The 25,452-nt window shown below is 41.8% G+C and overlaps 1 protein-coding gene across 2 annotated transcripts in view; it reads left to right on the top strand.

Annotated features, from left to right (window-relative positions):
* The window catches only part of ptprg.L (protein tyrosine phosphatase, receptor type G L homeolog), a 335,758-nt gene that overhangs the window by 233,884 nt on the left and 76,422 nt on the right, over nucleotides 1–25,452 (top strand). For both annotated transcript variants that reach the window (XM_041590932.1, XM_041590933.1), the window contains exons 7-9: nucleotides 117–274; nucleotides 4,352–4,544; nucleotides 18,716–18,900. In XM_041590932.1, coding sequence (XP_041446866.1) covers nucleotides 117–274; nucleotides 4,352–4,544; nucleotides 18,716–18,900 — 536 coding nt within the window. The remainder of the gene's footprint in view (nucleotides 1–116; nucleotides 275–4,351; nucleotides 4,545–18,715; nucleotides 18,901–25,452) is intronic.

Here is a 25,452-nt window from a genome sequence, read left to right as displayed (position 1 = left end):
GAATAGAGAGCAGTTGTATTACATGTTTTTTTTTTCCAATATTTATATAATACATTATTTCAATGGAAACTGACAAGATATAGTTACATAGTAACATTATTGTTATTCCTTTGCAGAAAAGGAAACGTTCCTGGATCCCTTCATTCTGAGAGAACTGCTGCCCTCCTCCCTGGGAAGTTTCTACCGCTACACGGGTTCCCTGACGACCCCTCCGTGCAGTGAAATTGTGGAATGGGTGATTTTCAGCCGGCCTGTTCCAATTTCCTACCATCAGGTACGTGGAAATTGAAGTGCAACCTAATCTTTTTTTTTTCATTTGATGATCTCCTTCAATCCGACAAAAGATTCTTATGACCTGTTATTACGGAGCCTTTTACAGCACTAACAAAGCAAAATAATGGGACCCGAAACCATTACATTCCCTTCCTAGGCTCTGAAATCTCTCGCAATCAGTCTTTGTACAGGGCCAGTAATGCTCCGAAGAGGCTCTTTATATAAAGGCGACTTCCTCGAGACAAATAGATTTCTCTGGGGTTTTCTTTAAGCCTGGTACTGCTCCTCACATTAACAGTTTCATGGTTTCACGGACCCCCTTTAATTTTCAGTATTGGACAGAATGCTCTGTTATACAGATAGCTAGAATCTCAGCTGCCATAAAGCAGGACAGGACTGCTGCTTACAATGGGGATCAGATAGGATCTGTGCAGTCACTGGGACAGAATGTTCTGTTATACAGATAGCTAGAATCTCAGCTGCCATAAAGCAGGACAGGACTGCTGCTTACAATGGGGATCAGATAAGATCTGTGCAGCCACTGGGACAGAATGTTCTGTTATACAGATGGCTAGAATCTCAGCTGCCATAAAGCAGGACAGGACTGCTGCTTACAATGGGGATCAGATAAGATCTGTGCAGTCACTGGGACAGAATGTTCTGTTATACAGATGGCTAGAATCTCAGCTGCCATAAAGCAGGGCAGGACTGCTGCTTACAATAGGGATCAGATAGGATCTGTGCAGCCACTGGGACAGAATGTTCTGTTATATAGATAGCTAGAATCTCAGCTGCCATAAAGTAGGACAGGACTGCTGCTTACAATGGGGATTAGATAGGAACTGTGCAGCCACTAGGACAGAATGCTTTGTTATACAGATAGCTAGAATCTCAGCTGCCATAAAGCAGGACAGGACTGCTGCTTACAATGGGGATCAGATAGGATCTGTGCAGCCACTGGGACAGAATGTTCTGTTATACAGATAGCTAGAATCTCAGCTGCCATAAAGCAGGACAGGACTGCTGCTTACAATGGGGATCAGATAGGATCTGTGCAGCCACTGGGACAGAATGTTCTGTTATACAGATAGCTAGAATCTCAGCTGCCATAAAGGGGATGAGATAGAGGAGTGTACAGTATATTACTAAATATCACACACGGTTGAGGCAGAAATACAAATGAAAGTTCAGAATGAAGACGAGTGATGTGAGTAGGAAGCCTGTGCTGTGTAGACTGTCAGGTACAGTAGCTGCACTGGCAGCATCAGACTAATGAAGATACGGTGTCTCTGTGTCGGTTAATGTAGCCTCAGGCTGGTTTCCCATCTCGACATTCTCCCTATTAAAAAGGCAGCGTTCCTCCCATCAGTGACACAATTGCTCTGCAATCAGAGAGAGAGACAAGACACGAGTGAAACAGAGTTAAATGTCTCGGGCTGCGGAGAATAAACACAAAAAGCTAAATTCACATATGGAAAATATAAAGAAAAGGGCAAAATAACTATTGTTCTAGAGAAGCTATTTAACCCCTTCCATGCTGGCTGGCAGGGGATAAATTCTAAGCAACCTTTCAATTGGCCTTCATGTTTTCTGTTTTATATTTAAACTATTTGCCTTCTTCTTCTGACTCGCTGACCCCATCTCAAAAACAAATGCTCTGTAAGGCTACAAATATATTGTTATTGCTTCTTTTTATTAATCATCTTTCTATTCAGGCCTCTCCTATTCATATCCCAGTCTCTTATTCAAATCAATGCATGGTTGCTAGGGGAATTTGGATCCTAGCAACCCGATTGCTGAAATTGCAAACTGGAGAGCTGCTGAATAATAAGCCAAATAACTCAATAACCACATATAATAAAAAATGAAATAATAGTTAATTTAAAGGTAAACAACCCCCTTTAAGCAGTGTGTGGTGGGGGATCTGAAGGGCAAGGGGGGGTGTCCCTTTCCGACCCAGTAGGCACATGACCAACCGGGTAGGAGTAGAAGGCAGGTCTGGGCCCAAACTGTCATATAATTATGGCTGTTGCTGTTAATGACTAGTAATATTATTTATAATATTTAATCTTCTACTGAAAGGCTGCTGCACTATATTATACCATAAAGGATTATATTACAGGTATGGGACCTGTTATCCAGAATGCTCGGGACCAGAGGTTTTCCAGATAATGGATCTTTCCATAATTTGGATCTTCATACCTTAAGTCTACTAGAAAATCATATAAACATTAAATAAACCCAATAGGCTGGTTTTGCTTCCAATAAGGATTAATTATATCTTAGTTGGGATCAAGTACAAGCGACTGTTTTATTATTACACAGAAAAAGGAAATAATTTTTAAAGGGATACTGTCATGGGAAAAAAAATTTTTTCAAAATGAATCAGTTAATAGTGCTGCTCCAGCAGAATTCTGCACTGAAATCCATTTCTCAAAAGAGCAAAGAGATTTTTTTTATATTCAATTTTGAAATCTGACATGGGACTAGACATATTGTCAATTTCCCAGCTGCCCCAAGTCATGTGACTTGTGCTCTGATTAACTTCAATCACTCTTTACTGCTGTACTGCAAGTTGGAGTGATATCACCCCCCTCCCTTTCCCCCCAGCAGCCAAACAAAAGAACAATGGGAAGGTAACCAGATAGCAGCTCCCTAACACAAGATAACAGCTGCCTGGTAGATCTAAGAACAACACTCAATAGTAAAAACCCATGTCTCATTGAGACACATTCAGTTACATTGAGAAGGAAAAACAGCAGCCTGCCAGAAAGCATTTCTCTCCTAAAGTGCAGGCACAAGTCACATGACCAGGGGCAGCTGGGAAATTGACAAAATGTCTAGCCCCATGTCAGATTTTAAAATTAAATATAAAAAAATCTGTTTGCTCTTTTGAGAAATGGATTTCAGTGCAGAATTCTGCTGGAGCAGCACCATTAACTGATTCATTTTGAAAAAAAATTTTTTTCCCATGACAGTATCCCTTTAAATATTTGGATAAAATTGAGTCTATGAGAGGTGGCCTATCTGTAATTTGGAACTTTCTGAGTGACGAGTTTCTGGATAATGGATCCCATACCTGTATTATTATACCGCCCAAGTTCTTCTGTGTTTACTTTCCTTTTTACCTGAAGTTCATTGAGGAGATTAAGGTTCTGGAGTCTACAAACATCTTTCCAGATGAGGCCGTTAAGCCTAGAGACCAGCAGCTCCAGTTGCCTCACTCACTAAATTACTGGCAGTTTATGCACCAGACGATGCCGGTGGAACAGAGAGTGTGTGATCTTTATTTTTGGGAATAGGAAGCTGCGGTTAAATGCGTGAGCTCAGAATAGTTCCAGTGGGCAGAGATGTTTCCGGTGTGACCTCTTTTCTTGGCAGCAGAAAGATTATTGGGCCCCGAGTCGACAAATATCTTAAGCATTGTTTCTCAAGGGCTGCACTTTAAAGGAGAACTAAACCCTAACAATGAATAGGGCTAAAAATGTCATATTTTATATAGTGAACTTATTGCACGAGGCTAAAGTTTGAGCTTGTCAATAGCAGCAATGATCCAGGACTTCAAACTTGTCACAGGGGGTCACCATCTTGAAAAGTGTCTGTGACACTCACATGCTCAGTGGGCTCTGATTGGCTGTTGAGAAGCTAAGCTTAGGGCTCGTCACTAATTATCCAGCAGAAAATGAGCTTCCCTGGCTGTAATATAAGCTGATGCTACAGGTTTGCTGATTATTACATTCTGATGCTAATTGCACTGGTTTCTGTGCTGCCATGTAGTAATTATGTGTATTAATTACTAATCAGCCTTATATTGTGACATTTCTATTCTATGTGTACTGTATATTGTGAGTGGGTCCCTAAGCTCAGTAAGTGACAGCAGCACAGAGCATGTGCAGTGAATCAGCAGAAAAGAAGATGGGGAGCTACTGGGGCATCTTTGGAGACACAGATCTTTACTGCTAAAGGGCTGTGGTTGCCTTGGGCTGGTACAGAAGCACAAAACATCATGTACAACATTTCTAGCTACTTCTTTAGTTAGGCTTTAGTTCTCCTTTAATTCTCCCCTTTCTCTTTGCAGCTGGAAGCCTTCTATTCCATATTCACCACGGAACAGCAGGACCACGTCAAGTCCGTGGATTATTTGCGCAACAATTTTAGGCCGAGGCAGAGCCTGAATGATAGGGCAGTTTTCAAATCCGCCGTGAAAGACGCTTGGAGTCAGGACATGTTGGATTACTTGGACAGTCCGTTTGGCACAGACGCTTCAAAAGGTACAAGTGGTACTTTCTTTATATTCAGACTGGGGGGTCTCTGTGCGTTTTACATTCCCAAGAATCTGCTTGTGAGATAAAACGTGGAATGAAGTGAGAAGAAAGTTTATACATTTTAACCATGATTAGTGTGACTTGGTTACTTTGGAACTCTGAGTATCACTCATGTATTATAAGGGAGAATGTACCCCCTACTGTAAATGATAAGGATATTAGAAGTCACTGAGGGGTTGTTCTGTGACCATATAAAGACACAAGGCTGCAGGCTGAGTTATACAGGGAACTCTGAGTATCACTCATGTATTATAAGGGATAATGTACCCCCTCCTGTAAATGATAAGGATATTAGAAGTCACTGAGGGGTTGTTCTGTGACCATATAAAGGCACAAGGCTACAGGCTGAGTTATACAGGGAACTCTGAGTATCACTCGTGTATTATAAGGGATAATGTACCCCCTACTGTAAATGATAAGGATATTAGAAGTCACTGAGGGGTTGTTCTGTGACCATATAAAGGCACAAGGCTGCAGGCTGAGTTATACAGGGAACTCTGAGTATCACTCATGTATTATAAGGGATAATGTACCCCTACTGTAAATGATAAGGATATTAGAAGTCACTGAGGGGTTGTTCTGTGACCATATAAAGGCACAAGGCTGCAGGCTGAGTTATACAGGGAACTCTGAGTATCACTCATGTATTATAAGGGATAATGTACCCCCTACTGTAAATGATAAGGATATTAGAAGTCACCGAGGGGCTCTCCTGTGCGTGGAAGGCTTGCTCCCATTGGCTGTCTAATTACAGAGATATATTAGTTTAGCATATCTAATTATAATTAAATATTGTCCCTGTTAATGCCATATAGACAACTCCAACTGGCAAGTCATCCAATAAATTAATATCATGCCCCCCGCCTTGCCTACTAGGGGCAAGAGAAGCCTGTGACCCCTTCATGGGAAGAAGAAGAAAAATAATAATCATATCCTAATAGTTCCCTTTGACAAAAACCAAAAAAACAAATAAATGAAGGTTCAGTTGCCCTTTAATCCACTATATTGCAGCATTGTAACGTCGCCCGCTGCATCTCTCATCCCTGACTCCAAAGGCAAAAGTATCTGCTCACATTTCTCTTTCTCTTCTTCAGTGGTTTATTTTAATCAAATTCCCTGTGAGGGCCGTGAGTGACACATTTCCACGCGCTCCGCCCACATAACTGAGGCGTTCGCCGTTTCGCCGTCTTCCATCTCCGCACCCTGTTATAAAGGGAGATTGAAACATTATGATTTCTGCGCCCATCTGACAGCTTTATTCCCCCCTTTCAGCAGCTGACGAGTGACAGGCAAATGTTTTATTCACCACCCTTGGTAAAAAAAAAAAATGACAAGATTTGGTCGTAGTTAAGGGTACAGCAGTCGGAACACGCAGTGCAGCCGATTATTTCACGAAGGAACAAATGTTGTGTCAGTCTCCGTCTCCTTGTGTGCGAGGGAAAAGAACAAGCTCATTTACCAGCCTATTTCTATCCCATCCAGTGGCGAGTGTTCTACAATCTTTATATTTAAAGGGACAGTCGCCACCTGTGTTTGAAACAAGCCCAATAAATCTGCCTGTTGCTTTAATGAAATGTTAGTGACTTAAAGAGCAGTTTAGGGATGTATTGCAGAACATTAACATTGAAAGCATCTTCAATTCCACCATCCTCATTTCTTAAAGGGTAAGTAAACCTTTAAAAAGAAGTGACTGTAAAACTGATGATGGTGCTATTCTAAGCACTTTTGTAATTTACATTCATTATTTATTTTGTTTTTATTCCAAGATATTAAGGGATACATGTACTGTTAATATGAATGAATTTTGTTACAACAGCGCCACCTGCTGGTCAGTTTCCCACCAGTCTGACCAGCAAGTAGTCAAGGAAGTTGTCAGGAGAAAGAAAGAGGCTGCTCTGATGTTCTTCTGCTTAGGGATGATTTGAGAAAGGTTTCTATTTTTTTTCTTAAGAAACACAAGAGCAGCCTCTTTCTTTCTCCTGACAACTTCCTTGACTACTTGCTGGTCAGACTGGTGGGAAACTGACCAGCAGGTGGCGATGTTGTAACAAATTCTATTCATAATAACAGTACATATTTCACTTAATATCTTGAGAAAAAAAAGAAAATAAATAATGTATGTAAATTGCAAAAGTGCTTAGAATAGCCCCCTCATCAATTTTACATTCACTTGTTTTAAAGGTTAACTTATCCTTTAAACGGTTCCTGTCATCGGAAAACATGTTTTTTTGAAAGGGCATCAGTTAATAGTGCTGCTCCAGCAGAATTCTGCACTGAAATCCATTTCTCAAAAGAGCAAACAGATTTTTTTATATTTAATTTTGAAATCTGACTTGGGGCTAGACATTTTGTTAATTTCCCAGCTGCCCCTGGTCATGTGACTTGTGCCTGCACTTAAGGAGAGAAATGCTTTCTGGCAGGTTCTCAAAAGAGCAAACACATTTTTGTGGGGGACTGACAACTTCCTTGACTACTTGGTGGTCAGACTGGTGGGAAACTGACCAGCAGGTGGCGCTGTTGTAACAAAATTCATTCATGTTATATATTGATATCAATATCTTATATCCTATATCTTGATATATCAATATATTGATATTAAAAATAAATAATTTATGAATATTCATTGCAAAAGAGCTTAGAATAACACTCTCATCAATTTTACATTCACTTATGTTTAAGGTTTACTTATCCCACCAGTCTGACCACCAAGTAGTCAAGGAAGTTGTCAGGAGAAAGAAAGAGGCTGCTCTGATGTTCTTCTGCTTAGGAAAGATGTGAGAAATGTTTATAATTCTTTTCCTAAGCAGAAGAACATCAGCCTCTTTCTTTCTCCTGACAACTTCCTTGACTACTTGGTGGTCAGACTGGTGGGAAAATGACCAGCAGGTGGCGCTGTTGTAACAACATTCATTGATGATAACAGTACATGTATCCCTTAATAACGTGGAATTAAAAATAAATAAATAATGAATGTAGATTGCAAAAGAGCTTCGAATAGCCCTCTCATCAATTTTACAGTCACTTATTTTTAAGGTTTACTTATCCTTTAAGGAAGACAAAACGCTGTTAAAATGGTAAAGATAATTATTTTGCCCGGAAGTAGCCACACCACCCAGCATGCCCTCATAATGTTTGATAGTTGGAGGATCCGAGGGGTTCCTGGTTCAACGACAGCCGCGGGTTGAACCTCCTTGATCCGTAATCTGCATGCATCAGAGCTCTTTTTATTTTAGGAACAGAAGCAGTGAACTATGTCCGTGCAGTAGATTGAGTTTCCCAACTGAAAATGACACATGCGCCTACTGGGACATGTCGGGCAGCGCTGCGTCGATACATGTGGCCAACTCTATATATTCCTTTCTCCATTCCCTAAGCATGTGATTGATGTAGGAGCTGCAATGGCTTCACTGTGAGATATGAGTCTCGTTTATGATGTCAGGCCGGGTGAAATAGTGAATGTGAAACCAAATTGCTCAGCGGGAGCCGCTCTCTACCTGTGACTTCTGATCGATATTTGGAACGTTGCCTCAGCGGAGAGACCTGCCGGGGGGCATAAAACAATCCCTATGTGCGGTGTCAATGACTTAAAAGGAGCCGTGACTGTATTATTTGGGATTAACCTGATCCACTAAACAGGGGAAGCATCGAGATCCGTTGGGCTGGATGAAACATCTGATGTATTGATTAGAAATCAGAAACTCTTAGGCTCAAATGGAAGGCAGAGGTATTGCAGGTTCCCTTCCAGATTCGTAAATACCTGCTGAAGGGACACACAAAGCTCAACCTCGACACCCTAAGATGGGATAAACTCTCTCACTCTCAAGTAATTCATTTTAACATTCATTGGTATATTTATCAAAGAGGGAATTCAGAAATCACCACAATCCCGCTATAGTGAAATTTCGCCTCTCTCCATTCATTTCTGTGGGATTTTTAAAGGCGTACTTATCAAAGGGTGACTGTGAAAGTTCATCATTTGATAAATACGCCTTTAAAAATCCCATAGAAATGATTGGAGAGAGGCGGTTTTTCATGCTAGTGGACTGTGGCGATCTCTAGCTTCACTCTATAATAAATATACACCTTAGGGGGTTATTAATTAAAGTCTGAATGCCAGAAACTCAAAAAAATTGTTGTTGTTTTTTACTATAAATCCGAATTATTAGTGGAAAACCAAAAAAACTCAAATTTTTCAGGATTTATTATACCACAAGGTTGCTAAAAGTCAGAATCCGAAAAGACTCCATCTGTTGGGGTCCTGGAGAAGACAGTGGCAAAGGTCTCATTTCAAATTTGAAGATATCAAGGTCTGTGCCGAGTTTTGCCCAGAAATCCGAAACATTTTGGGTTTTCAAATCATTTTCATAAAAAATTTGAGCATTTGGGGCATAAAAACTGAAAAAAAATTCGGGTTTTTCTTGGCAAAAACGCAGATTTTTTTGTCGTTTTTTCCCAAGCCGATTTTATTGAGTTTTTCAATGATAAATAAGGTCAAAGTTTCTAGTTTGGCCGGACGTTCTTTTTTTTTTACTTAAAATTTTTTTTTTTTTTTTTTTTAAATGGATTTTGAAAAATAACCTCCTCAAAATTGTGTTCTTGAACCAAGGTATTTTGAGTGCTGTTCTCATATCTACCACTAGGTGGAGGCAGGGGAGAATTTTTGTAAATGCAGGTGTCAGGGATCTTGCAGAGCAGCAGTAAAAAGTGACTGGCGTTTACCCACATGGCTGAGGGAACCTGGGAAGCTAACAACATGTCTAGCCGCAATCATTGAAAAATGGGTTTCAATGCAGGATTTTGTTGGAGGAGAGCTAATAACGGAGGCTTTTTGTAAAAAAACATGTTTTCCTGTGAATCCCTTTAACTGGCCTTTCATAAAAGCATGGCTCAACCTGAGGAATATTTGACTTCCTTGGGTCAGATTGAGCTCATCTGAATGTATTGACGCCACCTGCTTTGGGAACCCTGAAATTACAGTGTGGTAACTCTAGTGTTCCCCAGCATGATGCAGCAGAAATAATGTGTAGGCTAACAAAAAAAAACAACCTGAGTCAACTTGAACCCTACCTGCTGCGGCAACTCTGGCTATAGACCCGCCCCCGACCCGCCCAGCACTATTCTGCGGAAGTCGGCTTGAACCCACCTGACCCGTAGGTAATAGTGATGGGCGAATCTATTGGTCAGTCATGGATTTGCGCAAATTCCCGCATTTTGCCACCCAAGAATGTTTTCGCAAAACTGCAACGCAAATTCCCGATAAAAAAATTAGCCGCAACAAATATAAATTGTTGCACGCATAAAAATTGTCATGCGTCAAAATTATTTGGACGCCCATTGGCTTGAATGCATTTGGACAAAATAGTCGTGTGTAAAAATTGTCGCTGCGTCGAAATTGTTTTGACTTCAATGTGTTTCGCTAATTTTTCATCGAAAACTGCGGATTCGGTGGGTTTCAGGCCAGCTCGTACATCACTGCCAGCCAGACATAATGGTTCCTACGGCAACTATACGGAAGTACGTGCAGTCTGTTTGGGCCACGTACCTTTAATGATCGTCGTCAATACGGAAAAACTCTTGCGTTCATTTTAGCGGCTGCTTTCATAAATGCCCCTTTGTATGTTTGAGTGTCGGCGGTTCTTTCCATCTGCCCGTGATACACCAGAACCGTATAAATCGGTGAAGGCTCCCGAGAGCTTTGTTGGAATTGACGGATTAGCGACTGTAATTTAACGGTTGTAACGAGCCAATCACGTTCCGGCTCGGCTTTCTCTGTAGTAACAATTCATCAAGCCCTGAAATGTCAATACGTTTTTATTAATGTATGGGCTCATTGTGCCAGTGGCATCTGTACCTGAGATATGATTAGTTGGCCGGCCTTAAAGGGTTTGTTCACATTTGAGATAACTTGAAGTATAATGTAGGGAGTGATATTCTGAGACAATTTGCAATCGGTTTTTATTTTTTATTATTTGTGGGTTTTTTTTGAGTTATTTAGATTTTTTATTCGGCAGCTCTTCAATTTGCATTGTAAGCGATCTGGTTGCTAGGTTCCAAATTCCCCTAGCAACCATGCACTGGTTTGAATAAGAGACTGGAATATGAATAGGAGAGGCCTGAATAGAAAGATGAGTAATAAAAAAAAAAAACAGAAGGCAACATAATTGAAGCCTACTTTTTAGCTAGTTGTTTCCCTTTAAATTAACGGTTAGTATTATGTAGAGAGCGATATTCTGAGACGATTTGCAATTGGTTTTCATTTTTTATTACTTGTGGTTTTTGTGTTATTTAGCTTTTTATTCAGTGGCTCTCCAGTTTGCAGTTCCAGCAGTCTGGTTGCTAGGGTCCAAATGCCGCCTAGCAACCATGCATTGATTTGAATAAGAGACTGGAATATGAATAGGAGAGGTCTGAATAGAAAGATGAGGAATAAAAAGTAACAATAACAATACATTTGTAGCCTTACAGAGCATTTGGTTTTTAGATGGGGTCAGTGACCCCCATTTGAAAGCTGGAAAGAAAAAGGCAAATAATTCTAAAATTATCAAACATAAACAATGAAGACCAATGGAAAAGTTGCTTAGCATTGGTCGTTCTTTAACATACAAAAAGTTACCTATATTACATAGTCTCATTGTCAGCAGCCCCCTCCCAGTTCCCCTCGGTCCTGTGGTTGAACCTTCAGCAAATTCATTTGTGCCTTTAATAAATCCGGCCCTTGTGTGTGAGCGACTGCTCCGCTGCCTCCCCAGCTCTCTATTCATGAGGAATACGTTTCAGCGGGAGCGCAGAGGAGTCCCATGTTGACCAACACCATTAAAACGATGCTACGTGGGGTGGAAAATGTGCGAGCGCAGATCTATTTCTCTATTCTGAAGCGGCCGACGCTTTAACTCTGCAAATAATAAGAATATGGAGATGGAGACAGGGACAATAAACAGAGAAATAGCCGAGGTCCGGGGTAATGAGGCCACTGCTGAGCCTGACCCGCGACGTGCCGGCTGGAGCTAATCACTTGAGAAAATAGGAGTTTTGCTGCATGAGTCGCAATCTCATCTCGGCTGGCGGGGACCACCGGAGCATTAACAAAATATGGGTTTTGTTTAAGGGCTAGAGATGAATTTCCAATCATTCGTTGTAGTGCTCGGGATCAGACCAGGAGCTGGTTCTTTGGCCTGTGTTATTGGCTCCTTCTACTCTTGACTGATTTGTCTCATTAAATGGAGAGGTTGAAAAACAGCAACGAACTGTTGATCAACTTCAGCTTTCAACATCCCACCAAAAATTTAATGAGTTGATTGCAACTTGCTTTCCTTTATTACCAGGGGCCCCGTATAGAATTTCAGCCATGAGCTTCCACTTATCCTTCTAAATATAAATCTTTGGTGCATCTAGCCAGGCTGGGGTCCTGCAGAAGGGATCTGCTCTTTTTTGGTGAACATTAAGGCTGGAGGCCCTCCTACAAAGAGGGTCAGATCTGTCTTGTGAATGTTGAGGTTGGGGCCCCTGATACAAAAAAAAAAGATCAGCTCTTTCTGGTGAACTTTGAGGTTGGGGTCCCTCGTGCAGAGAGGATCAGCTCTTTCTGGTGAACATTGAGGTTGGGGGTCCTAATGCAGAGAGGATCAACTATTTCTGGGGAACCTTGAAGCTAGGGGCCTCCAACAAGAGGGTCAGCTCTTTCTAGTGAACTTTGAGGTTGGGGACCCTCATGCAGAGAGTGTCAGCACTTTCTGGTGAACATTGAAGCTGGGGGCCTTAATACAGAAAGGATCAGCTCTTTCTGGTGAACGTTGAGGTTGAGGGCCCTAATGCAGAAAGGATCAGCTCTTTCTGGTGAACGTTGAGACTGGGGCCCCTGTTGCAGGGAGGATTAGCTCTTTCTGGTGAATATTGAAGCCAAGGGCCCTTCAGCAGAAAAGGTCAGCTTCTTCTGGTAAACCTTGAGGTTGTGGTCCTGCTCTTTTTCCCATTGAATGTTTTAGATTGCATTCCATTTTGGTCAACAGAAGCTGAAGTGTTAGTATCCATTGGTTGCTCTATAGGCACAACAGAGTTGGGTGATGACTACAAAATGGGTTCCCATGGTTCAACCTATTCACCTATCTGTGCCTTCCACCCCAACCAGTCCCAAGATGAAACCCATTCTTCATTCCCAGAGTTGGATACATCTAATCAGGTCATGCTGGTCATACTTGTACTTAGTTAGTAATTTAGTTAGGAGTATCTGTCTGGTCCAGACAAGCTGGGGAGTTGGTGAAAAAGCTAAGTGGGCTGACTCTGGATCTCAAGCCAGAATCTTAGAATCTAGTTTTAAATTCACTTGGCATCTCCTTGTATCCCTTTAACTGGTGTATTTAGTTTGTTGGACTTCATTGTCCCATCCAGTCACCCAATGGCCTATGGAATGGATCAGTTTGGGAGGACTACACCTTGGTGTCCCATGTATGTGATAAAGGGGAGTCTCTGGTTTCCAGTTATGTTTGATCAATTCTGGGGCATTTAAACCAGGGTGCAGATATAGAGGCATGTTTGGGGGGCTCCACCTTTGAACTGATAGTCCTACACCTCCATCGCCCCATTTGACTGCTTTAGAGTCTTTACTCTTCAATCAGATAAATCATAAAATATGATTGGCAAAAAAAAAAAAGTTTCTTAAGAAAGTATTAAAATCTGTTCTAATTCAAACCTTTCTTTCTTCCTACCCACTTATCAAAATACATTAAAAAGATCTTCAGTTAAATTAATTCTACGCTGCGAAGTTCCTGCCGTATTGTGTTTAATGACTTTTACTGTACTCGGAGCGTTTGACCGCGGTGACTTTGATCAATCTCCGTGAATTGGATCCTACTAAACGCTCGGCTCTCTATTGTCTTGCAAATGGGTTTGAATAAAGAGACGGGGGAAATGTGCATGAAAAATTAGTCAGAATCCAGGGCAAGTAGCACTTAACCATTCAGTTCTGTGTTCCACGTCTGAGAGGGTCTTTGCTTTCATTTCCGTATGATACTCAGGGAGCTACAGAAAAACTAACTAGATTAGGGGTAAACTTCTGCTGCACAAGGCTGAGTTATTCAGGGATGCTCATATATTATTATGTACCCCCTACTGTAAATGATAAGGATATTAGAAGTCACTGAGGGGTTGTTCTGTGACCATATAAAGGCACAAGGCTGCAGGCTGAGTTATTCAGGGAACTCTGAGTATCACTCATGTATTATAAGGGATAATGTACCCCCTACTGTAAATGATAAGGATATTAGAAGTCACTGAGGGGTTGTTCTGTGACCATATAAAGGCACAAGGCTGCAGGCTGAGTTATACAGGGAACTCTGAGTATCAACTCATGTATTATAAGGGATAATGTACCCCCTACTGTAAATGATAAGGATATTAGAAGTCACTGAGGGGTTGTTCTGTGACCATATAAAGGCACAAGGCTGCAGGCTGAGTTATACAGGAACTCTGAGTATCACTCATGTATTATAAGGATAATGTACCCCCTACTGTAAATGATAAGGATATTAGAAGTCACTGAGGGGTTGTTATGTGACCATATAAAGGCACAAGGCTGCAGGCTGAGTTATTCAGGGAACTCTGAGTATCACTCATGTATTATAAGGGATAATGTACCCCCTACTGTAAATGATAAGGATATTAGAAGTCGGCTGAGGGGTTGTTCTGTGACCATATAAAGGCACAAGGGCTGCAGGCTGAGTTATACAGGGAACTCTTGAGTATCACTCATGTATTATAAGGGATAATGTACCCCCTACTGTAAATGATAAGGATATTAGAAGTCACTGAGGGGGTGTTCTGTGACCATATAAAGGCACAAGGCTGCAGGCTGAGTTATACAGGGAACTCTGAGTATCACTCATGTATTATAAGGGATAATGTACCCCCTACTGTAAATGATAAGGATATTAGAAGTCACTGAGGGGTTGTTATGTGACCATATAAAGGCACAAGGCTGCAGGCTGAGTTATACAGGGAACTCAGAGTATCACTCATGTATTATAAGGGATAATGTACCCCCTACTGTAAATGATAAGGATATTAGAAGTCACTGATGAGTTCTATGGTAATATAAAAGCTAAATGCTACAGGACATGTTAATGGCTGGTACAGTCACAACATGCAAAGTGCTGAATGACAAGGATTTTAGCCTAGAGAGATGCTCAGACATTCGGAGAGAGAATACTGTACAGCAGATGTTTCTGGGATCTTGAAGGGTTTTTTTTATACTCCAAATAACGGAGGATTACCTGGCTGAATGATAATACAGAATAAAACTGACAAATAACCGTTGTCATCTATTGAAGGCCCCGAACAGTCTTGTTTGTAAATTGTACAAACTGTAAACTGTAAATTGCTTTCAGGAGTTTATATATCATGGAAATCATTATCCTCTAGTATTGTTGGACTGCAAGGAGTGGGGATGCTGGGAGTTGTAGTACAACAACATGTAGAGAAGCTTTAGTCTTGACTGTGGCCATTCAGCTGTGTCTTTTCTCGCTACCAGGGGACACTGGGAAATAAGACTTTCATATTCATCAAGTAAATGATCAGCGCGTGTCTGTCGCCTTCGGGTTAATCTTCCGACTGCAGCAAAAATAAATAAATACAGTTAGTGGGGTCAGTCGTTCATGTGCGGATGATCATCTTGTATGTGTTTTACTGCGATCCGATCGTTATCCGCCAGGAACCAAATATTAGACACAACGGAGACCCCCAATAACATACAGTCCCTTTCTATATTTAATAAAGGAACGTTTTTTAAAGGAGATAAGGAGACGTTAAAAAGGGGTGGTTCACCTTCAAGTTACCTTTTAGTATGTTATAGAATGTTCAATTCAAAGCAACTTATCAATTGGTCTTCATTATTCATTTTTTTTTGTAGTTTGTTCATTATTTGCTCTTTTCTGCATCAAATGGGGGTCACTGACCCCATCTAAAAAACAAATGCTCTGAAAGACTACAAATGTATTGTTATTGCTACTTTTTATTCCTCATCTTTCTATCCAGGCCTGTCCTATTCATATTCCAGTCTCTTATTCAAAACAATGCATGGTTGCTAGGGTAATTTGGACCCTAGCAACCAGACTGCTGGAACTGCAAACTGGAGAGCCGCTGAATAAAAAGCTAAAAAACTCAAAAACCACAAATAATAAAAAATGAAAACCAATTGCAAATCGTCTCAGAATATCACTCTCTACATCATACTAACCGTTGATTTAAAGGGAAACAACTAACGGAAAAGTAGGCTTCAAATATGTTGCCTTTTGGTTTGGAGTTCTGTACCAAAGCCCCCCCCTTTAGCAGGGAATACCCCTGAAGATGCCCCAGTAGCTCCCCATCTTCTTTTCTGCTGATTCACTGCACATGCTCTGTGCTGCTGTCACTTACTGCGCTTAGAGACCCACTCACAATATACAGTACACATAGAATAGAAATGTCACAGTATACATTATATACACATATATATTATAGGGACCCAAAATGCTGGCAGTTACATAGTTACACAGTTAAATTGGGTTGAAAAAAGTCCATCAAGTTCAACCCCTCCAAATGAAAACCCAGCATCCATACACACCCCTCCCTACTTTTAATTAAATTCTATATACCATACAGTGGCAGACAGTAGAGTCCTGCAGTGGATCGGGACCTGTGGGTTACCCGCAAAAACCTGTGGTACCCTGCGGGTTGCAGCTAGAAGTTTCAGGAGTGGTTATAGATGCAGGTCGGCGGTTCTCCGGGTTTGCAAGTCAGGTCGCGGGTCTTCTCAATAGCGAGTTTTACTCCTTTTTATCTGATCACGCCAACTTCTAATGATGTCACTTCCGGTTTACAATGACAGCACTTCCTGTTTCTTGATGGTCAGCGGATCGGGTTGAGGGTCGAGTCCGGGTTTAACAAATTGGTTTGGCGCAGGACTCTAGCAGACTTGTCAACAGATCCTTTAGGCGTCACCCTAATTTCCCACTCTTGCCCAATCACCTGCTCCCTGAAATTGACTCCTTCCTTTGAAAAGCATGAAAACCCACCCAAAATCTTCAGACAGGACAGAGTCTGGGCATAGTCATGTGTCTAATGGGCTTGGTTGAGGGGTGGCCAATACATGGCATTGGAAGAATTCTTAACATAATATATACATACCCCCCAACTGTCCCATTTTTCACGGGACAGTCTCGATTTTGACAGCTCAACCCGCAGTCCCGGCTTGTTACTGAAATGTCCCAGACTTTCTCTTTTGATCTCCTGCCCTGAACAGCCAGAAAAGGGTAAGACGTTTCTAAAACCTCATTGGCTTTTGGCCGAAAGCCCAGAATAGATACTTAGATACATTTATAACAATTTAAGATAAGCAAAGAAACAATTATAACAATTTAAGATAAGCAGGTCTCTTGGGGAAACTGTGATTTGCAGCTTTAATGGGCAATTCACCTTCATTAGCAAAACTGTAATAAAAAACACAGAAATGTGTTCAAACTTTCATAATCTGCCAAAATTTGTAAAATAAACATGGTAATTAGGGGGCATGGCCACAAGAATGGGCGTGGTCAAAATATCACCGCACTCCACGCAGCAAATCATTTTTGTCACTCTTTCAGAATTTTAACAGAATATTTAGGAGGTATGTATATGTCTCTGTGCCAGCAGAGCTAACAATCTAAATCTGATCTATTCATGATGCCGCAGATCTATTGTACACGGGCGCGTCACGTAGCCGGTTCAGAATTAATTACGATGTGACTGATAATGCGGCGCCTTTGTTTTTGTTTTCATTCCGCTGGAAACAAAATAAATGGTAATTTTAAAAGTCAGAGAACAGGATTTCGAGATCTCTCCATGTGTTTCTCTGATTTAATATTTCACGGCTGAACGAGTGACTGAATTAGTTAATTAAAACTAATAATGAAATATGCAACACGGGGATGGAAATGTTTGATAAAGCCCGAGCAGGAAAGGACACTTGTCCTCAACATTCCGCATTCTAATGATTTATTAGCCGGCAAGTCTTCATTGGCTCCAGAGATTGGGCTGCAGGGCTGGAAAGAACCAGAATATCATTTAGACTTTGGCTTTGTGGGGAAAGGCTAATAGCCACAATCAAATATATTAGGGGAATGAGCAGTAGGGATTTTTAGAAGAAGATAAAATATGAATTTAAGGTGGAAGGGAAAAGATAGAAGGGGGTACACATCAAACATACAACTATTGATCAGCACAGGAGGTAAAGAAGAACTTGCACAACAGAGCTTACAATCTATAGGAAGAAGGGGGTGTAAGTCTTATGGTGTGGGGATATAAGAAGGGCTACAATAAAGGGAACATTAAACCACAAGCCCAATAAATAATCCTTGTCATGAAAATGCATTCTTGAAGGGTCTCTAAACCCTAATAATTGAGCATTTCAACAATTTTCCTTCATTTTGTGTTTATTCTTCATGGTTTCTGATATATTTGGCTAAATGAGTCAGAACCCAGAGGGTTATCTGAATCCAATGACTGCATAGGAAACTGATAGTGTTGCTGGCACTCTGTGCCTTCAAAAAGCTGAATTCATGGTATTGGCAGTCTAAAACTGAAACCACTAAACCAGAAACCACTAAAAATAAAAAATAATGTAAACTACAAAGATGCTCAGAGAGCTACTCTGAGTTTACATCAACTATTTGCCTTAGGTTTAGATCCAATTTAATGCAGTTTTACTGTATTGTATGTAATAGACAATGCTGAACAGTGAAATTGAAAGCACTTTCATTGTGCGTCTGATCCCTCCTTCTCAATAGGAGAAGATGTTATGTAAGCAAATTCCTGGTTAAAAAAAAAAAAGCTTTGGACTAAACCTCTCCTAATCATAGAACCAGGGAGCATCAACCAGATGGGGGAGGAGTGGTTGTTTATGAAGAGCTCATTGTGGTATCTTAAAATTCACTCTCCTGATTTCTGAGGTTCAGGGGGAAACTAATATGGAACTATGAAAAGTGGATGGGATAACATGATGGTGAGACCATGGATGGTGTGGGGAGCTGAGATCAACCAACTGTATTTATTTGCTGCTGTCATGTCTTTTTTTTTCATCTGTTCATTAATGGGGGGAATCTTGTGTTCAGTTTGCAGCACCCCCCCAGTGAACATGAAGGTACATCCCGCGAACAAGACGGCGTTGCTGGTAACGTGGAACCAACCAGAGACCATTTACCACCCTCCTGTCATTAGCTTCATGGTTTCCTACAGTTGGACCAAGAATGATGAGGCCAAGGAGAAGACCTTCAACAAGGAAAACGACAAGGAGCTGGTAAAACTGCCATATTTCAGTTTAGCTGCCACTAGTTCATAGGGGGTTACTAGAACTCCTTGTATTATGTCTGGAGTTGAGTTGCCAATAGCGATAGGCTGAAAATCTGGACCTTCATTAACAATTGCCGGTTAATAGATGAGACTGAGAGCCTCCCAAAAATTCGATGAAGAGGCTTTAAGGGTGGTTGTGAATTGGGGTGAGTATTTGGCCTGGCCCAGCATACTGTGGCACAGTGCCCACAATTCATGGCCTAGAATCTAGAACAGGGGTCCCCAACCTTTTTCCACCAACATTCAGATGTAAAAGGAGATGGGGAGCAACACAAGCATGAAAAATGTTCCTGGTTAGTACCAAGTAAGGGTTGTGATTGACTATTGGTAGCCCCTATGTGGACTGGCAACCTACAGGAGCTTCTGTTTTGTAGGGCACCTGGTTTTTATACAACCAAAACTTGCCTCCAAGCCAGGAATTCAAAAATAAGAGCCTGCTTTGAGGCCACTGGGAGCAACATCCAAGGGGTTTGGGAGCAACATGTTGCTCATGAGCTACTGGTTGGGGAATCACTGATCTAGAACGTTGATGGCCTAGAATCTAGAGCGTGAGCAGGCAGTGACATAGAGTCCTTCAGCCCCTGGAGATATTCTACAGGTAGGGAACTGTTGTGGTTGCAACGAGAAGACACAGACCTGGGATTTGTGTTGGACAGTGAAATCTATTAGGAATGATGAGGTTTTATCATAGCCGTAACAACAGAGGAAGCAGGGGGCCCAGCAGGAGGAGAGGGCCCCATGAGGCCCAAATAGAGATCAAATTCAACAATATTGGTAAAACAGGACAACCTCTGGATATGTTGAGGGCCCTAAAAATTGATTTGCTGTGGGGCCCAGTATCATCTAGTTGTGCCGCTGTGTGTTATGGTTGTTAGCTTGTTATTATTTCATCTGACTCTGTCACCAGGACTCTAACAATTAAAAGAAATGGAAAGTTAAAGGGATACTGTTATGGTTTTGTTTAAAACACGTCATTTAATAGTGCTGCTCCAGCAGAATTCTGCACTGAAATCTGTTTTTCAAAAGAGCAAACTGATTTTTTTTCTTTTTTAAATCTGACATGGGGCTAGACATACTGTTAGTTTCCCAGGAGCCCCCAGTCATGTGACTTGTGCTCTGATAAACTTCAGTCACTCTTTACTGCTGTACTGCAAATTGGAGTGATATCACCCCTCCCCCCCCCAGCACCCTAACAACAGAACAATGGGAAGGTAACCAGAGAGCAGCTCCCTAACACAAGATAACAGCTCCCTGGTAGATCTAAAGCTGGCCATAGATGTAAAGATTTTTAAAAGATCCGATCATTATCATGAGACCACGAATATTTCGAAACAATTGAAACAAACATAGATAGATTGCACTGGGACCGATAAAGATTTTTTAACCTGGCCGATCAATTTTCTGACAGATGTCGGCTGAAAAATCGTAAGATGTACGATCGTTCAAATCCCACTAACCGCACGATAATTTCGAAGGATTGGTCGGATTTAGTTAAAATAAGTCGTTCAGTAACAAAAATCTTTGCGTCTATTGGGAGCTTAAGAACAGCTCTCAATAGTAAAATCCAGGTCCCACTGAGACACATTCAGTTACATTGAGTAGGAGAAACAACAGCCTGCCAGAAAGCAGTTCCATCCTAAAGTGCTGGCTCTTTCTGAAATCACATGACCAGACAAAATGACCTGAGATGCACCTACACACCAATATTACAACTAAAAAATACACTTGTTGGTTCAGGAATGAAATTTTATATTGTAGAGTGAATTATTTTCAGTGTAAACAGTGTCATTTAGAAATAAAAACGACACCATAAAAATCCTGACAGAATCCCTTTAATGTATTACATAACGATTACTCACGTCTGCGTCGCTACTACCTGACTCTTCACTTTCCTGCAATTAATCAGTGAGATTCGCCCTCCTGTCTTAACATATTCCAGCACCAGGAATAGAAAGGCCGACCTAATATTAAGCAGATGGAAAAGTAAATCTACCTCCCCCCCCCTCCCGGCTCAGCCTGAATGTGAATGGGATGGACGATGTTACTCCATTCTCAATGCCACCAATTAATCACACTTACCTTGACACACTGTCAATAAAATGTAGAGACCTTGGTTAGATTGGCTGCTGACATACTCGCCTGTTACTTAGAGACTGCACCTGCCATTTATTAATTGCACATGTTTCTGATCCCTGTTATTAGGTGTTTAATACTCCTTGTACCCTTCCTGCACAGTTTAGGACAGAGGAATACTTATTTACTGCCATAGTTGTGTACTACCTCTCTCTCTCTCTCTCTCTCTACAGACTATGAGCAAACTTATGAGGCTGTTCCTGCTGAATTGTGCTTAGTACAGGGAATCCTATGCTGCCATAGTTTTATGGGATCTCTCTGTACAGACTATGAGCAAACTTAAAAGGGCTGTTCCTGCTGAATTGTGCTAAGTACAGGGGAATACCTATGCTGCCATAGTTTTATGGTATCTCTCTGTATAGACTATGAGCAAACTTAGGGGCTGTTGCTGCTGAATTGTGCTTAGTACAGGGAATACCTATGCTGCTATAGTTTTATGGGATCTCTGTACAGACTATGAGCAAACTTATGAGGCTGTTCCTGCTGAATTGTGCTTAGTACAGGGGAATACCTATGCTGCCATAGTTTTATGGGATCTCTCTGTACAGACTATGAGCAAACTTAGGGGCTGTTCCTGCTGAATTGTGCTTAGTACAGGGGGAATACCTATGCTGCCATAGTTTTATGGGATCTCTCTGCACAGACTAAGAGCAAACTTAGGGACTGTTCCTGCTGAATTGTGCTTAGTACAGGGAATACCTATGCTGCCATAGTTTTATGGGATCTCTCTGTATAGACTATGAGCAAATTTAGGGGCTGTTGCTGCTGAATTGTGCTTAGTACAGGGAATACCTATGCTGCTATAGTTTTATGGGATCTCTCTGTACAGACTATGAGCAAACTTATGAGGCTGTTCCTGCTGAATTGTGCTTAGTACAGGGGGAATACCTACGCTGCCATAGTTTTATGGGATCTCTCTGTACAGACTATGAGCAAACTTAGGGGACTGTTCCTGCTGAATTGTGCTTAGTACAAGGAATACCTATGCTGCCATAGTTTTATGGGATCTCTCTGTACAGACTATGAGCAAACTTAGGGGCTGTTCCTGCTGAATTGTGCTTAGTACAGGGGAATACCTATGCTGCCATAGTTTTATGGGATCTCTCTGTATAGACTATGAGCAAACTTAGGGGACTGTTCCTGCTGAATTGTGCTTAGTACAGGGGAATACCTATGCTGCCATAGTTTTATGGGATCTCTCTGTATAGACTATGAGCAAACTTAGGGGACTGTTCCTGCTGAATTGTGCTTAGTACAGGGAATACCTATGCTGCCATAGTTTTATGGGATCTCTCTGCACAGACTATGAGTATTTGTATTTTCCTTTTTTAATTTATGTAGTTCTGTCTCCCTCTTAGATAAGGACCAAGGGGTGGCCCTGTTAGTTATAAAGTTTGGACAGTAAGAAAAAAAAAAAAAGGAACAATTTTTAAAATGTAAATATAATTTTCCCTTCTCAACTGTATTTCACATTTATCCCCATTCAGCATTTTCCCCTCAGTAGGAGGAATCACAGGCATTTGGCCATTTAATACTTTCACACGTGGAAATCAAAGTGACACTTTGAGGCCTGAACGAGCCTCGTATAATGTTAATGAGGGGGAGCCGGTGGTCTAATGATTTCAGCGATTGTGTAAATGATCGGGGAGAATGAGATTCCTAATGACAATAAACGAGATCTATATTTTATAAGAGCCGCTCATCCCGGGGGGGATGTTCAATACACTTTATAATAAGGCTTTGAGATGAAGATTATCTCCTTCATTTTCATTCGTATTCCGATTCCCCCACTAGACGTTGTTATCTGGGTCATGTCGGAGAATAGTTTTCGGATCACGGAGTCTGGAAGGAATCGGCTGAAAGACACCCAAGGTTATGATGTTCCGGAACCTTCTCTTTGTCACAATGACAGGCACATGGGGACGGCTAGTTTAGAAGAAAACTGATTAATATAATTAACAAACAGCGAGGCCAAAGCCACCTCCCCCCTATCAGTGTCTCAGTCTTTGCCCTATGAAACCCCCTGGTGTCTGCTGACTAAAGAAAGAGAAATCAAAAGGACATTAATATTTATGCACCTGCCCCTTCCTATGCCCATATGTACTTACCTGTCATGTCCTATGTACTTACCTGCCCATTGTGTGCACTTACCTGCCCATCGTATGTACTTTTACCTGTCCTGTCCTATGCACTTACCTGCCCATCGTATGTACTTTTACCTGTCCTGTCCTATGCACTTACCTGCCCATTGTGTGCACTTACCTGCCCATCGTATGTACTTTTACCTGTCCTGTCCTATGCACTTACCTGCCCATCGTATGTGTTTTTACCTGCCCTGTCTTATGTACTTACCTGCCCATTGTGTGCACTTACCTGCCCATCGTATGTGTTTTTACCTGCCCTGTCTTATGTACTTACCTGCCCATTGTGTGCACTAATCTGCCCTGTCCTATCCACTTCCCTTCCCTGCTAGGGGGACGGATCGAGACCTGTAGGACTCACACGTCAGGTGGGTTTGAACTGACACACAACCTTCACGGGCCATAGACTGGTTTGTGCTGAACTACAACATACACCCACTTGTGCCCCTTCCAAGACGTCTGAGCGAGTCTATAAATACAGAGGCACACCTGGTTAGGGTCGAGGGGTGAGTTGACTCACCAGATGTACTTACCTGCCCATTATACAATCCTACCTGCCCATCATATGTACTTACCTGCCCATCATATGTACTTACCTGCCCATCATATGTACTTACCTGCCCATCATATGTACTTACCTGCCCATCATATGTACTTACCTGCCCATCATATGTACTTACCTACCCATCATATAGTCCTACCTGTCCGTCATATGTACTTACCTGCCCTGTCCCATGTACGTAAAACAAAGTCAGTATTTGGGTCCCAGAGTCCCTTTGGCCTTAGACAACCTTCTTGTGTAAATATAATATAAATATATAAGTTAATACTGTACAACGTCTCATAAACACAACAAACACAATAGCGACACAGGACTCGGTAACCCATTCACACTAAGAGGACAAGGAGAATGTTGGGCCTTGGACCTATAAAGACCCCCCGGCTGAAGAAGCAGGAGATGAGGGGGTGTGTATGGTGACAAAGGGGATGGGAGAATTCAGAATTGGGGTACAGGGCACAAAGCTATGTTAATATGGAGGGGAAAGTGTAACGTAGGGTATCCCAAACTCCACAACAAACCCCAATGTCCCGGTTAGGCTTTTGCCTATAATAGTCCCCTTTCACTTCGGGGGGAGCCCTCCACTACTTGGATGCCGTCAGGTCTTAAAGTGAGAGGACCAAGGGGGGTTCTGGGCAGACAAGGGAACCGTAACGTATACAGGAATGATGGAGAGCAGAAAGTGCAGTTGTGCAACAGGCCGGGTCAGTACCAATCAGCCAATACAGGATCAGGAACCAGGAGCATAGTCTGGATAAACAGGCCGGGGTCAGGCCAAACAGTATCGCAGTACAAAGTCAGGATCCAAGTGAAACTGCAATGGTCAAGGACAGGCAACGGGTCAGGAAGAGTAAATCAGATGAAGATCACACCCAGCAAATATCAGGAAATACATGTACGTGGGGCAATGAGTCGGGGGGTTATATAGCCACACTAATGTCTTACCCCAATCACCTGTGGCCAAATTATACCAAGGGAAGGGTTTTCTTGCAATTAGATTGATATCACAAATCAGAAGGTATCTAAGGTTGTCCTTAAACTCAGTGTTCCTTTCATGTGGTTCCCCCAATTCTATTTGTACCTGCTGATTTCTCATGTCGGAATTATTAGGATAGAAGCTCTTCCGATTTCTTGGCCTCCAGATCTTGAGCACCTCTGTGGGTGTCATGTGACTCCCAAACCATTTCAGATTGTGAAACAGTTGGACTGAACTATATAAAATGTTGGGGGTTTCCAAAGGAGAAAGTGGTGACAGTGGGGGGTCCAATTGGGAACAGGGGTAAGCCTTGAGAGACAGACGGGAGTGGGACAGAGCTGGAATAGAGCAGGAGAGACTGGAGTGGGTTCAAATCCCAGCAGAACCCCCAATAAGACAAATCAAGATCCCATTCCTCAAGAGGCCCCTGTTTTTGTAGCTCGTATGAAAGGAGCTGTGAATGCGTGTCATTGGCGTGTGTCTCCCATTCACATAAGATGCATGTATGTCACATGTTTCCAGAAGATCAGAGAAAGCATCACATGCATTATTGATGGGACTGAGCGGGGGGCTCCTCACACATGGAACAGAGACAGATGCACCTGCGATTTTATTGCTCCGTAAAGACCCAAAATAAATAAATAAAGTGTTAAATAAGGAGACAAGTGAAATACACGGATCTGTCTGTTT

The sequence above is a fragment of the Xenopus laevis genome, chromosome 4L (genome assembly GCF_017654675.1).
Source record: "Xenopus laevis strain J_2021 chromosome 4L, Xenopus_laevis_v10.1, whole genome shotgun sequence".
In the NCBI taxonomy this organism is placed as follows: Eukaryota; Metazoa; Chordata; class Amphibia; order Anura; family Pipidae; genus Xenopus; species Xenopus laevis.
The sequence above is the reverse complement of the archived record's forward strand: the minus strand, read 5'-3'. Positions and strand labels throughout refer to the sequence as shown.